Source organism: Pteropus vampyrus, unplaced genomic scaffold (genome assembly GCF_000151845.1).
Source record: "Pteropus vampyrus isolate Shadow unplaced genomic scaffold, Pvam_2.0 Scaffold140, whole genome shotgun sequence".
Lineage (NCBI taxonomy): Eukaryota > Metazoa > Chordata > Mammalia > Chiroptera > Pteropodidae > Pteropus > Pteropus vampyrus.
In genome coordinates this window covers 5806002-5818568 of record NW_011888921.1, presented here as the reverse complement: position 1 = coordinate 5818568, position 12567 = coordinate 5806002, and the positions used below count along the sequence as shown (strand labels likewise).

Here is a 12567-nt window from a genome sequence, read left to right as displayed (position 1 = left end):
ATACTGTTTTCCATAGTGGCTGTACCAATTTGCAGTCCCACCAGCAGTGTATGAGGGTTCCTTTTTCTCCGCATCCTCTCCAACATTTGTTACTACTTGTCCTGTTGATTAGAGCTGTTCTAAAAGGTGTCAGATGGTATCTCATTGTGGTTTTGATTTGTATTTCCCTAATAGCTAGCGATGTTGAGCATCTTTTCATATATTTGTTGGCCATTTGTATGTCCTCTAGGGAGAAGTGTCTGTTCAGGTCCTCTCCTCATTTTTTGATTCTATCGTTTGTTTTTTTGTTGTTATTGAGCCGTATGAGTTTTTTGTATATTTTGGATATTATGCCCTTATCAGAGACATTGCTTGCAAATATATTTTCCCATTCGGATGGTTGTCTCTTTACCTTGTTGACAGTTTCTTTTGCTGAGCAGAAGCTTTTTAGTTTGATGTAATCCCATTCACTTATTTTAGCTTTTACTTCCCTTGCCTTTGAGGTCAAATTCATAAAATCCTCTTTAAGTCAAAAGTCCTTGAGTTTCATTCCTATGTTTTCTTCTATGCATTTTATTTTTTCAGGCCTTATATTCAGGTTCTTAATCCATTTTGAGTTCATTTTGGTGTGTGGTGATAGACAGCAGTCTAGTTTCATTCATTTGCAAGTGGCTTTCCAGTTTTCCCGGCACCATTTATTGAAGAGGCTTTCCTTTCTTCACTGTATGTTTTTGACTTTTTTGTTGAAAATTATTTGCCCATATAAATATCCGTTTACTTCTGGACTCTCGATTCTGTTCCACTGGTCCACATGTCTGTTTTCCTTCCAATACCATGCCGTTTTGATTACCGTCGCTTTGTAGTACACTTTGAAGTCCGGCAGAGTGATGCCTCCAGCCTCGTTCTTTCTTCTCAGGATAGCTTTGGCAATTTGAGGTCTTTTGTGCTTCCACACAAATCTGATGTTTTGTTCTATTTCTTTAAATAATGCCGAGGGGATTTTGATGGGGATTGCATTAAATCTGTATAATGCTTTAGGTAATAAGGTCATTTTAACTATGTTGATTCTTCCAATCCAATAACATAGAATATCTTTCCATTTCTTTGTTATCTTCTTTGATTTAATAGCATCTGGTAGTTTTCATTATATAGGTCCTGCATATGTTTCATTAAATTTATTCCTAAGTAGTTTATTCTTTTTGTTGAAATTGCAAAAGGAATTATTTTTTCCACTTCTTTTTCGATACTTCATTATTAAAGTATAGGAACGCTATCGAATTTTGAACGTTGATTTTGTATCCAGAGACTTTGCTGTATTTACTTATTGTTTCTAGTAGCATTCTTGTGGAATCTTTAGGGTTTTCTATATAGAGAATCATGACATCCACAAATAGGGACAGTTTGACTTCTTCGTTTCCTATTTGGATGCCTTTTATATCTTTCTCTTGTCTTGCACTCGCTAGGACTTCCAACGTTATATTGAATAACAGTGGTGACAGTGGACAGCCTTGCCTTGTTCCTGATCTTAGAGGGAAGGTTTTTAGTTTTTCACCATTAAGTATAATGTTGGCTGAGGGTATTTCATGTATGGCCTTTATTATGTTAACGTACTTTCCTTCTAATACTGATTTTGTTAAGTGTTTTGATCACAAATAGATGCTGTATCTTGTCGAAGGCTTTTTCTGCATCTATGGATATGATCATATGATTCTTATTTTTTAATTTGTTTATGTGGTGCATCACATTAATTGATTTGCATATGTTGAACTATCCCTGTGCCCTTAGGATGAAGCCCACTTGATTGTGGTATATAATCTTTTTAATATGTTGCAGTATTCGGTTCGCTAGTATCTTATTTAGGATTTTTGTATCTGTGTTCATGAGAGATATTGGTCTGTAGTTTTTGTGTGTGTGTGTTATCTTTACCAGGTTTTGGTATCAGAGTGATATTGGCCTCGTAAAATGAGTTGGGAAGTATTGCTTCCTCTTTGATTTTTTGGAAGAGTTTGAGGAAAACAGGTATTAAATCTTCTTTGAATGTTTGGTAGAATTCACTGGTGAAGCCATCTGATCTTGAAATTTTACTTTTTGGTAGGTTTTTGATGATTGTTTCAATTTCCATACTGCTGTTCGGTCTATTTAGATTTTCTAGTTCTTGATTCAGTCTAGTAAGGCTGTATTTTTCTAAGCACTGGTTCATTTCTTCTAGGTTATTAAATTTGTTATTATGTACTTTTTCATAGTATTCTTGTTTGATCCTTTGTATTTCTGCGATGTCAGTCGTAATTTCCCCTTTCATCCCTGATTTTATTTGTTTCCTTCCTCTTTTTTCTTTAGTGAGTCTAGCCAGGGGTTTATCAGTTTTATTACCCTTCTCAAAGAACCAGCTCTTTGTTGCACTTGTTTTTTCTATTGTTATTTTTGGTTTCCAATTTCATTTATTTCTGCTCTAATTTTGATTATTTCTTTCCTTCTGCTGACTTTAGGCTTCATTTGTTCCTTTTCTAGTTTTTATAAAATGAAGCGTTAAGTTGTTTATTTGGGCTCATTCTTGTTTTTGAAGATAGGCCTGTAATGATATGAACTTTCCTCTTACGACTACTTTTGCTATGTCCCAAAAGTTTTAATATGTTGTACTATCATTATCACTTGTTTCTATGTATCTCTTGATCTCTCTTTTTACTTCTTCCCTGACCCAGTTATTCTTCAGCAGCATGTTGTTTAATCTCCATGTATTTGTGTTTCTTCCTGCTCTCTTTTTGCAGTTGATCTCTAGTTTCAAAGCATTATGATCAGAGAATATGGTTGGTATGATTTCAACCTCTTGTTGAGGCTATTTCTGTGTCCCAGTATGTGGTCGAATTTTGAGAATGTTCCATGTGCACTAGAGAAGAATGTATAAGCAGCTGATTTGGGATGGAAGGTTCTGTATATGTCAATTATGTCCAGTTGGTCTAATGTGTCATTTAAGGATGTTATTTCCTTATTGATTTTCTGTTTGGAAGATCTGTCCATATCCAACAGTGGGGTATTTAGGTCCCCTTCTATGGTAGAGTTTTGGTCTGTTTCTCCCTTTAGTTCTGTTAGTAATCGCTTTACATATTTTGGGGCTCCCTGATTGGGAGCATAGATATTAATAAGTGTTATGTCTTCTTGGTGCATGATTCCCTTTATCATTATGAAGTGTCCCTCAGTATCTTTTTTTACCTTTTTTTATTTCGAAGTCTATTTCATCTGATAGTAGTACTGCTACTCCCGCTTTTCTCTGAATGCCATTTGCTTGAAATACCATTTTACACCCTTTCACTTTGAGTCTATATTTGTCTTTCGAGCTGAGATGTGTCTCCTGGAGATAGCATATGATTGGTTTTTGACCCAATCTGCAACTCCTTGCCTTTTTATTGGTGAGTCCATTTACATTTAGGGTGATTACTGAAATATGAGGTTGTCTTATAGCCATTTTATCTTTTGTTTTCTGGTACTCGGTATTCCCATTGCTTCCTTGTCCTTGGGTTTCTCTTTTCTTTATTTTGGTTGGCTTTTGTGGGTTTTGCCTCTGTTTCTTCTTGTTTCATGTTAAATACTTCAGTTCTGAATCTTTGGTATGTGGTTAGCATTACGATTCTGAAAAGGTAAGTTATATATACACAGTAGTCCATTTTCTTCTGCATGTGACTTATCTCCTTTCCCCTTTGCGAATTTGGGTCTTTGACTCCTCCCCTTTTCAGTCATTGTTGTCTCAATTTGTCCCTATGGATGCTAAACTTTCATTACCATCTTGCTATAGCAATTCTCTTATTATTTAAGCTTATAATACCCTGTTCTTAGTAAGGATTGCACTCCTCTGCTTCTATTTGCCTGATAGTCATTTTACTCCTAATTATGTATTTTTTTTTTTTTTTGTCATTTCGTTTTAGGTGAGCTGACCCCCTTTCAGTATTTCCTGTAGTGCAAGCCTCATAGTGGAGAATTCCCTCAAATTTTCTATGTCTAGAGAGGTCTTAATTTCTCCTTCATATCTAAAGGAGAGCTTAGCTGGATACATTATTATAGGCTGGCAGTTCCTTTCACTTAATAGTTTAAATATGTGATTCCATTCCTTTCTGGCTTGTAAGATCTGTGCTGAGAAGTCTGATGATAATCTCATGGGTTTTCCTTTATAAGTTACTGTTTTCTTCTCCCTGGCTCCCCTAAGAATTCTATCTTTGTTTTTGATTTTTGATAACTTCAATACAATGTGTCTTGGTGAAGGCCTTTTTAGGTTGAGATAATTGGGTGTTCTGTTGACTTCTTGAATTCCAAGCTCCAGTTCATTCCTTAGATTTGGGAAATTCTCATCTACTATTTGTCTGAAAATGCTTTCTAGTCCCTGCTCTTTTTCCTCGCCTTTGATAATGCCCATTACTCTTATGTTTCCTCTCCTGATAGTATCAGCTAATTCTTGTATTTCTCTTCCATTATTTTTCATTCTTTGATTTCTCTCTTCCTCCTTCTGATTTATTTCTAGCTTTCTGTCTTCGATATCACTGATCCTTTCCTCCATTTGGTCGACTCTATTTCCCAAGCTTGCTATTTCATTTTTCAACTCTTGCAGAATATCTATTCTGTTATTCTTGAGTGTTTCAATCTCCTTGCCCTGCTCATCTAGTTGTTTTTTCAATTCTTGAAATTGTTGATATGACTCATTTCGGATCTGAGTTTTTCAGAAGTACCATCCTGAATTCTCTGTCATGTAAGTCGCGTATTTCTATGTCTATAAGCTTATTTTCTGGAGACTTTTCTCTTTCTTTCTGTGACACTTTGTCGCCTTAGTTGTTCATGGTGTTTAATGGACTATTTCTCAGCCTAGGCATTAATGGAAGTGTATTCTGTTGTTTTTCCAGAAAGAAGATTTATTATATAAAGGTCTCTCTTTAGCCTGCTGCAAAGAAGGTGCTTTTCTTTTGGTTTCCAGTAGGTAGTGTCTAAGCCTCTTGGATCCTTGCTTTCTATAAATCCTACATAATGTCTTTTTAATTTTCTTGTAGATTTAATCACACTTGCTACTCTCAGTTTCAGTCACTGTCAGTGTTAGCGACAGTTTCAGTAGCATTTGCTCAGATTCCCCTGGGGCTCCATGGTCATCAGTCTCGGAGGGTATAGGGGGAGGGCCCCTCTGGGTTGGTAGTTGGAGGCTGTCGTTCAGCCTTGGTTTTGCTACTGGGGGTTGGTAAAAATCAACTGTTGTTTCTCTGCGGTCCCATCCTGATTCTCTGCTTTCTGTCCTGATGACTGGGCCCTGCTGCTGGCTATGTAAAAGTCACAGAACTTCCAGGCAGGGCTGTTCAGGGAAGTTGCCGCACCTTCTTCCCTCCCCCTCCACCTGCAGGGAGCTCCAGAGGCTGTGAGAGGTAGCTTCAGCCTCAGCAGCATTTGCTCAGATTCCCCTGGGGCTCCACGGTGTTCAGTCTCAGAGAGTATGGGGGGAGGGGCCCTCTGGGTTGGGAGTTGGAGGCTGCAGCTCAACCTCAGTTTTGCATCCGGGGCCACTAAAAATCAACTGTTGTTTCTCTGTGGTCCGTCTCTCTTCTCTGCTTTCTGCCCTGATGACTGGGCCCTGCTGCCAGCTGCGTAGAAGTCACAGCACTTCCAGGTAGGGCTGTTCAGGGAAGTCACCGCACCTTCGCCCCTCCCCTTTCTCCTGTGAGGAGCTCCAGCAGATGTGAGAGGCAGCTTCTTTATTTTTCTCAGTCCACCGCTTGACATCCGGGTTTCTGACCTGTGGTAGTTCTTATGCGCAGATCCACGTTCAGATATGCTGGTGTGCAATTTGTGTGTTTTTTGTTCAGTTCTAGATGTTTAGCTTATTGTTGTTTCAAGGGGAGAGATCTGAGGATGTCTCTCACTCTGCCATATTTCCCACTGTGTTAACTTTTTGTATGCACATATATTTTCATTTCTTTTCAATAGATACCTAGGAGTACAATTACTAGGTAATTTATCTCTTGCTAGTAAATTTATGTTTAATTTTTAAAGAAATTGTTAACTGATTACCCAAGTGATAGCACCATCTTACATTTCCCATCAGCAATGTACTTGGGTTTCAGTTTCTCAATATCCTCGACAACACTTGTTAGTGTCTGTCTTTTTTATTATAGCCTTTCTAACAGTTTTGAAATGATATCTCATTATGGTTTTAATCTGCATTTCCCTAATGACTAATGATGTTAAGCACCCTTTTATGTACTTATTAGCCATTCCTATATCTTCTTTGATTAAATATCTATTCAAATACTTACTCATTTTTATTATTGAGTTTTAAGTTCTTTATATATTCTGGATATAAATTCTTTATCAGAAAAGTGATTTGCAAATATTTTCTCCCAGTCTAAGGCTTGTCTTTTCATTTTCCTAATCTGAAGCTCCAAAGTGTTTAATTTTGATAAAGTCCAATCGGTTTATCATTTTTTCATCTATATATCATGGTTTTAGTGTTGTATTAAAAACTCCTATCGGTCAGAGTTCAACCAGAGAAAAAGAACCAGTAGATTATATCTGATTGATATACCTACTTGCCCATCCATCCATCCATCCATCCATCCATCATCTCATTGCAATACGGGAACATACTTTGTTTCATGTCAATCTTTTTAGATTTATTGGGACTTGTTCTATAGCCAAGCATATGGTCTACTCTGGAGAATATTCCATGCATGCTTGAAAATAATATATATTCTGCTGTTATTGGGTGGACTAGTCTATAATTGGTTTATATTATTGTTCTAGTCTTCTATATATATCTTTACTGATTTTCTGTCTAGATGTTATGTCCATTATTGAAAGTGGGATATAGAACTCTCAAAATATTATTGTTGTCGATTTTTCCTTTTAATTCTGTCAGTTTTTGCTTCCTGTATTTAAAGACTCTGTTATTAGATACATATGTTTATAACTGTAATAGTTTCCTGATAAACTGACCCTTTTATCCTTATAAAGTGTTCGTCATTGTCTCTAAAACCATTTTTTTGTCCTAGTCTATTTTATCTGAGATTAGTATATCTTCTCCAACTCCCCTGTGGTTACTGTTTGCAAGGTTATCTTTAAGATGTGTTGCTTACAGTTGGATCTTGTGGTTTTATTTAAAAAAAAAAAATACAATCTAGCAATCCCTGACTTTTAATTGGAATGTTTAATTCATTCGTATTTAATGTAATTATTGATATGGTTGGAGTTATACCTGCCATGTTGCTGTCTGTTTTCTATATGTCTCATATCTTTTTCCTCTTTTTCTGCCTTTTGTATTAATGTACACAGACATTTTCTAGCGTACCATTTTAATTCCAGTTTTTCCTATATTTTTGAAGTAATTTTCTTAGTGATTGCTCTAGGGATTGCAGTATACATATTAAATTATCACAGTCTGCTTCAGATTTGTACTAACTTAATTCCAGCAAAACAGACTCTCCTCCAATAACTCTACTCCTTTCCCCTGCTGTATTGTAATATGTATATAATGCATATGTTATATATGTACGTGTTATAAGACCAACAATAGTTTTATAAATATTGTTTTATATGATTGCCTTTTTAATCAGTTAAGAGAGGAAAAAGAAAAATATTTTTATTGTCTTTTATATTTACCTACATATACTGATGCTCTTTGTTTCTTTGTGTGAATTTGAGTTATTATCCTCTTGTGTCATTTCCTTTCAACCTAAAGGACTTCTTTGGTATTTCTTGTAAGGCATGTCTACTAGCAACAAATTCTTTCAATCTGCTTATCTGAGAATATCTTTATTTCACTTTCATTTTTTAATAGACTGTTTTTAAAGGTAGTTTCAGATTTAGAGAAAAATTGAGAAAATAATACAGAGTTCTATATTTCTCCCCATAGTTTTCACTGTTATTAATAACATTAGTATGATACATTTGTTATAATTAACAAATTAATATTGATACATTATTAACTAAAATCCATAATTTATTCATAATTCTTTATTTTGACCTAATATCTTTTTTGTTTCAGGATCCCATTCAAGGTACCTGATTACATTTAGTTGTTACATTTCCTTAGGCTTTCTTGGCTGTGACAGTTTCTAAGACTTTTCCTTGTGTTTGATGTCCCTGACAGTTTTAAGGAGTACCAGTCTTCTCTGTTTCTTTGCATGCCTCTTTTATGTTGAAAACTGGACATTTTAGATTACATATTGTAGCAGCTCTGGATTCCGATTCTTCCTACAACCTCCAGGGTTTGTTTTTGTTGTGTTTTTGTTTGTTTGGTTGGTTGGTTTTCAGTGACTTTCTTGGACTAATTTGATGGAGTTTGTCTCTCTCACAGCATGCAGCCACTGATATCTCAGCTCAGTTTTTTTCTATTTTCTTTTTGTTTTTATTTTTAAGCCTGAATTCCTTGGGGTCACCTTTGCATCAGCATAACTTAATGGTAAGTCAATGACTGGCCACTCACTCAACCAGATTGACCCAATAAGGCTTCTATTCTTTGCTAATGGATCTGTATATGGGTTAAGAAAGCACTGTTTTAGACAATGCCCCTAATCATGGGTTTTTCCAAGCTTTGTACCACATGAAATCAACCCCTTCAGGCAGTAGAGCTGTCAATACTCACAGCCAGCGTCACTCTAGTAGAACTAATAGGTCATGAGTTGGGGAGTTGGAGATAGGGGCAGCTCCAGACTAAAACATCAAAGACTTCCACTTCTTCTCTCACTGAGGTTCAGTAATTTTTCTTGAATAAATGCTTTTAAATTTGTCATGTGCCTTTGGTCAATTTCCAAAGTCCTAAAATGGTTATCTTGGGCAGTTTTGTACAGTATTGTAATTGCTTCTCATTCGGCCATTCTGGAAATTGCTTCAAATGTTTTACTTTAGTTTGTTCTTTGTGATCCTTTTGAAAGAACCAAAGTTAGCTTTGACTCAGAAAAAGGAGCAAAGAAAGATAGGAACCCAAAAAAGAAAATGGAAAGCACCAAGCATAATCGAAGCCAAAGGAAAATTTTGGCTTACATTGTGTCTAATCCCAAACTTATAATGGAAGGTAATTTGAGGTCCTAGCTGAGTTCTCCTAAATTCTGGAAGCAAAGTTCTATGTGGTTGTGGAAAAAGTTATTTTAGAGCCGAAGTTTCCTGAGGAATCTTTATCCTATAGCTATCTGTTAATTCAGGCTAACTTCCTTAGGCATAAACATAGATAGAGCACAACACAAAATAAGAAATACAATCTCATCTTTTGTTTTTTACTTTTAGCATCTAGAGGTACTCTATGGAAATCTTGGAAAGAAAGAGTTATAAAGCGACCTGCAACAGCCCATGCTTTAAGACCAGATCAGATGATTAGTGATGAATTTGCAACAAATACAAAGGTTTCAGAAATCCAAAGTATGCTACAGGAACTTGTAGGTACTGCAATGTTCAATAAATTGGAAAACAATGCTATTAAATATATATCATCAACAATAGCAAACCTTTCTAAAGCATTGAGTACACTAAATGATGAAGTAAAAGTTATTAACCTCCAAAGTGCCAACATGTATGTAAGTGAGACAAGTGAAAGAGAAAAAGAGCTCTCTCTGAAGATAATAGAAGATCTCAGTGAAAAAAATGAAATGCTTCAGCAGAAACTTCAAGATGCAGAAGAAAAATGTGAGCAACTCATTCGATCCAAAGTATCTATAGCTTCTCCCACATCAACCTTGAAAATATTATCTGAGCTTTCTCCACAGACATCCACGCCCATTAGCAAAGCTGATAAAGAAGACAGTATGGACAATATTTTGACCAAAGAATTAGAAACTATTGTTGATGAGGCCCAAAGAAAAGGGACCAAAGACTCGGGGATCAAGTGGGACTCAGCTGTTTTACATACAGCCCAAGTTGAAACGACTCCAGATTTAACTGAAGAGCAATCCCCTTTACCTGAAAAAAAACAGAAAACACCTTCTGAAGATATCACTGAAGATAAGATATTACTGAAAAAAAGTGATGTCCATCAGAAAGATGGAACTGACCAGTATCAATCACAGAAAAGAAAGCATAAAAAAGTACCACGTGTACATGAGATTTCTGGATCAAGTCTGGGTGGAAATGAAGGTAAACAGATAGTCTCAGAGACCAAAGTTGACTACCACTTTGAGCAAAAAAAAATGGAAAAGAAGAATAAAGAAATAAAATCCTTTTCTGAAGCCAAGTCAAAATCATCCATTGAATCAAAAGGTCAACATGTCCCTGCTGATTTCCCTTCTACTGACACAAACAGCCAAGGTGGCAAAAGTGGAGCACGTAGTACATGGGAACAACCAAAGATGGTTAAAGCAGAATATTTACTTAAGAAAAGCCAAATTTCTTCAGAGGATAAAAAGGAGCCAACCACTGAATCAACAGGCAAAGAGAGCAAAAGTGAGAGGGACAGCCAAGCGGAACCATTCGGGTCAGTCCAACTTGATTATTCCTCTGAGAAATTAAAAGCAAGAGGCAAGAAACATCAAAGCTATTCAGAAACTACCACAAACAAAGAATTAACTGGAGAGGACACATCATTGTTTACCAAGAAGTTCAAGTCTCATGAACGTGTTAAATCAAAACCTAGGATAACTAAAGAGACTTCAGAATCTACCAGATCTCTAGGAAGTTCAGATGACAAAAGTGAACAGAGTAACCTAGAAGAATTTCAGAAAGCCATAATGGCTTTCCTGAAAGAGAAAACTGATAACATAAGCAAGCCTTTGGATAAAAAGACTGCACCAGAAAAGCAGTTACTATTAAAAAAAGCAGAAGTTGAAAACTTAGAAATTATAAAGGCAAAAATGGATGAATATTTCCAAAATGTGGCTGAAACTGTAACAAAAATCTTGAGAAAATACAAAGATATAAAAAATGCACAACAAGTTGGAGAGAAAGCTATGAAACAAAAAAAGGTAGTCTCATTTAAGCCAGAATTGCATTTTCAGAAGCCAATTAGTGCAATGTCTGAAATTAACACCTTACTCTCAAATGAGAGCATGGACCCAGCAATTCGCAATTTAATAGAAATGATCTTGACTGAAATAGAAAGTGAAAGAGATGCTCCAGTAATCTCAGTAGCGGAGAGAGACCACAAGGAGAAGGAAAAACAAAAGCAGAAGGAATATTTGCAAGAGGGTCAAGAAAAAATTTTTGATATGAATCTTAAACACCACTTACAAGAAGAAAAGAATCTCTGGAAGAAGAGACATGAGATAATAAATAAGAACATGGAGAAGGAAAATGCATGGCTCCAGATGGAGGGAAAGCAAGAACAGAAACAAAATCAGTGGCAGGATGAAGAGATAAGGAAGGAACAGCAAAAACAGAGGATGCAAAAGCAGATTGAGCAAGATGAAAAGCAAAAGCGAATGGAAGAGGAGGAAGAGCAACAAAAGCAAAAGGAGCAGCAGCTGAAAGCACAGGGCCAAAAAGTCAAAGAGCAAGAGAGGCCCTTGGAGAAGGGACAGCAGATGGGGCAGGTTCAGAAGGAAGTGAAACATCTGGAGCCGGAAAGCAGTCAGAAGAAAAAAAAGAAGAAGCCAATGAGCAACGTAGAGGACCATGAAGGGTGGCAGAAAAAAGCAAAGGATCGGATGAAGATTAAGGAGGAAAATTCTAAAGACCTAAAAAAGATATTCAGCCATGCTTCAGTGACATTGTCTCCCAGGTGGAAGAACATATGGAATGATGTATCCCAGTTACACAAAAGGAAAGAGTTCCAAGTGAATCTTGAGACAAAAGAGATTCTTTCTGATGAAAAGCACCCTATACCAATTACTTCTCCCACCTCCACACAGTCTTCCTTACCTGGGCCCTTTCCTATTCTTGAACAGTCTCCCACAAAATCCATCACTGTCATTCCTGAGAAAACCAAGGCACTGAAAATCACTCCCACCTCTGAGCAGGCCCAGAAACTGGGGAGGCTTTTCACCCCTGAGCAGGCCCAGGCACTTGGGATCCCTATCCTCTCTGAGCAGACCAAGGAACTGGGGATCCATTTCACTCCCAAGCAGGCACAGGCACTGGACATCACTCTCACCCCTCATCAGGCTCAATCACAGGGTATCACTCTCACTCCTCAGCAGGCTCAAGCACAAGGGATCACTATCACCCCGGAGCAGGCCAAGGCACAGGGTATCACTGTCACCCCTCAGAAGGCTCAGACACTGGAGATCACTCTCCCTCCTCAGCAGGTACAGGCACATGGGATCACTCTCACCTCTCAGCAGGCTCAGGCACTGGGGATCACTCTTACCCCGCAGCAGGCCCAGGCACAGGGGATCACTCTCACTCCTGAGCAGGCTCAGACACTGGGGATCACTCTCATCCCTCAGCAGGCCCAGACACAGGAGATCACTCTCACCCCTGAGCAGGCCCAGACACAGGAGATCACTCTCACCCCTGAGCAGGCTCAGGCACAGGGGATCACTCTCACCCCTGAGCAGGTTCAGATACGAGGGATCACTCTTACCCCTGAGCAGGCCCAGGCAGAAGAGATCACTCTCACCCCACAGCAGGCGCAGGCACAGGGGATCACTCTCACCCCTGAGCAGGCTCAGTCAATGGGGATCACTCTCACCCCTGAGCAGG

General features: G+C 37.7%; 2 protein-coding genes across 2 annotated transcripts in view; one reads left to right on the top strand and one right to left on the bottom strand.

Moving 5' to 3' along the window:
• The window catches only part of LARP4 (La ribonucleoprotein domain family member 4), a 151800-nt gene that overhangs the window by 87841 nt on the left and 51392 nt on the right, over positions 1-12567 (bottom strand). The gene's annotated exons all lie outside the window — the stretch shown is intronic.
• FAM186A (family with sequence similarity 186 member A) overlaps positions 1-12567 on the top strand; it is a 50898-nt gene that overhangs the window by 23697 nt on the left and 14634 nt on the right. Inside the window, exon 4 of the mRNA XM_011368352.2 lies at positions 9223-12530. Within this exon, the coding sequence (XP_011366654.1) occupies positions 9223-12530 (3308 nt within the window). The remainder of the gene's footprint in view (positions 1-9222; positions 12531-12567) is intronic.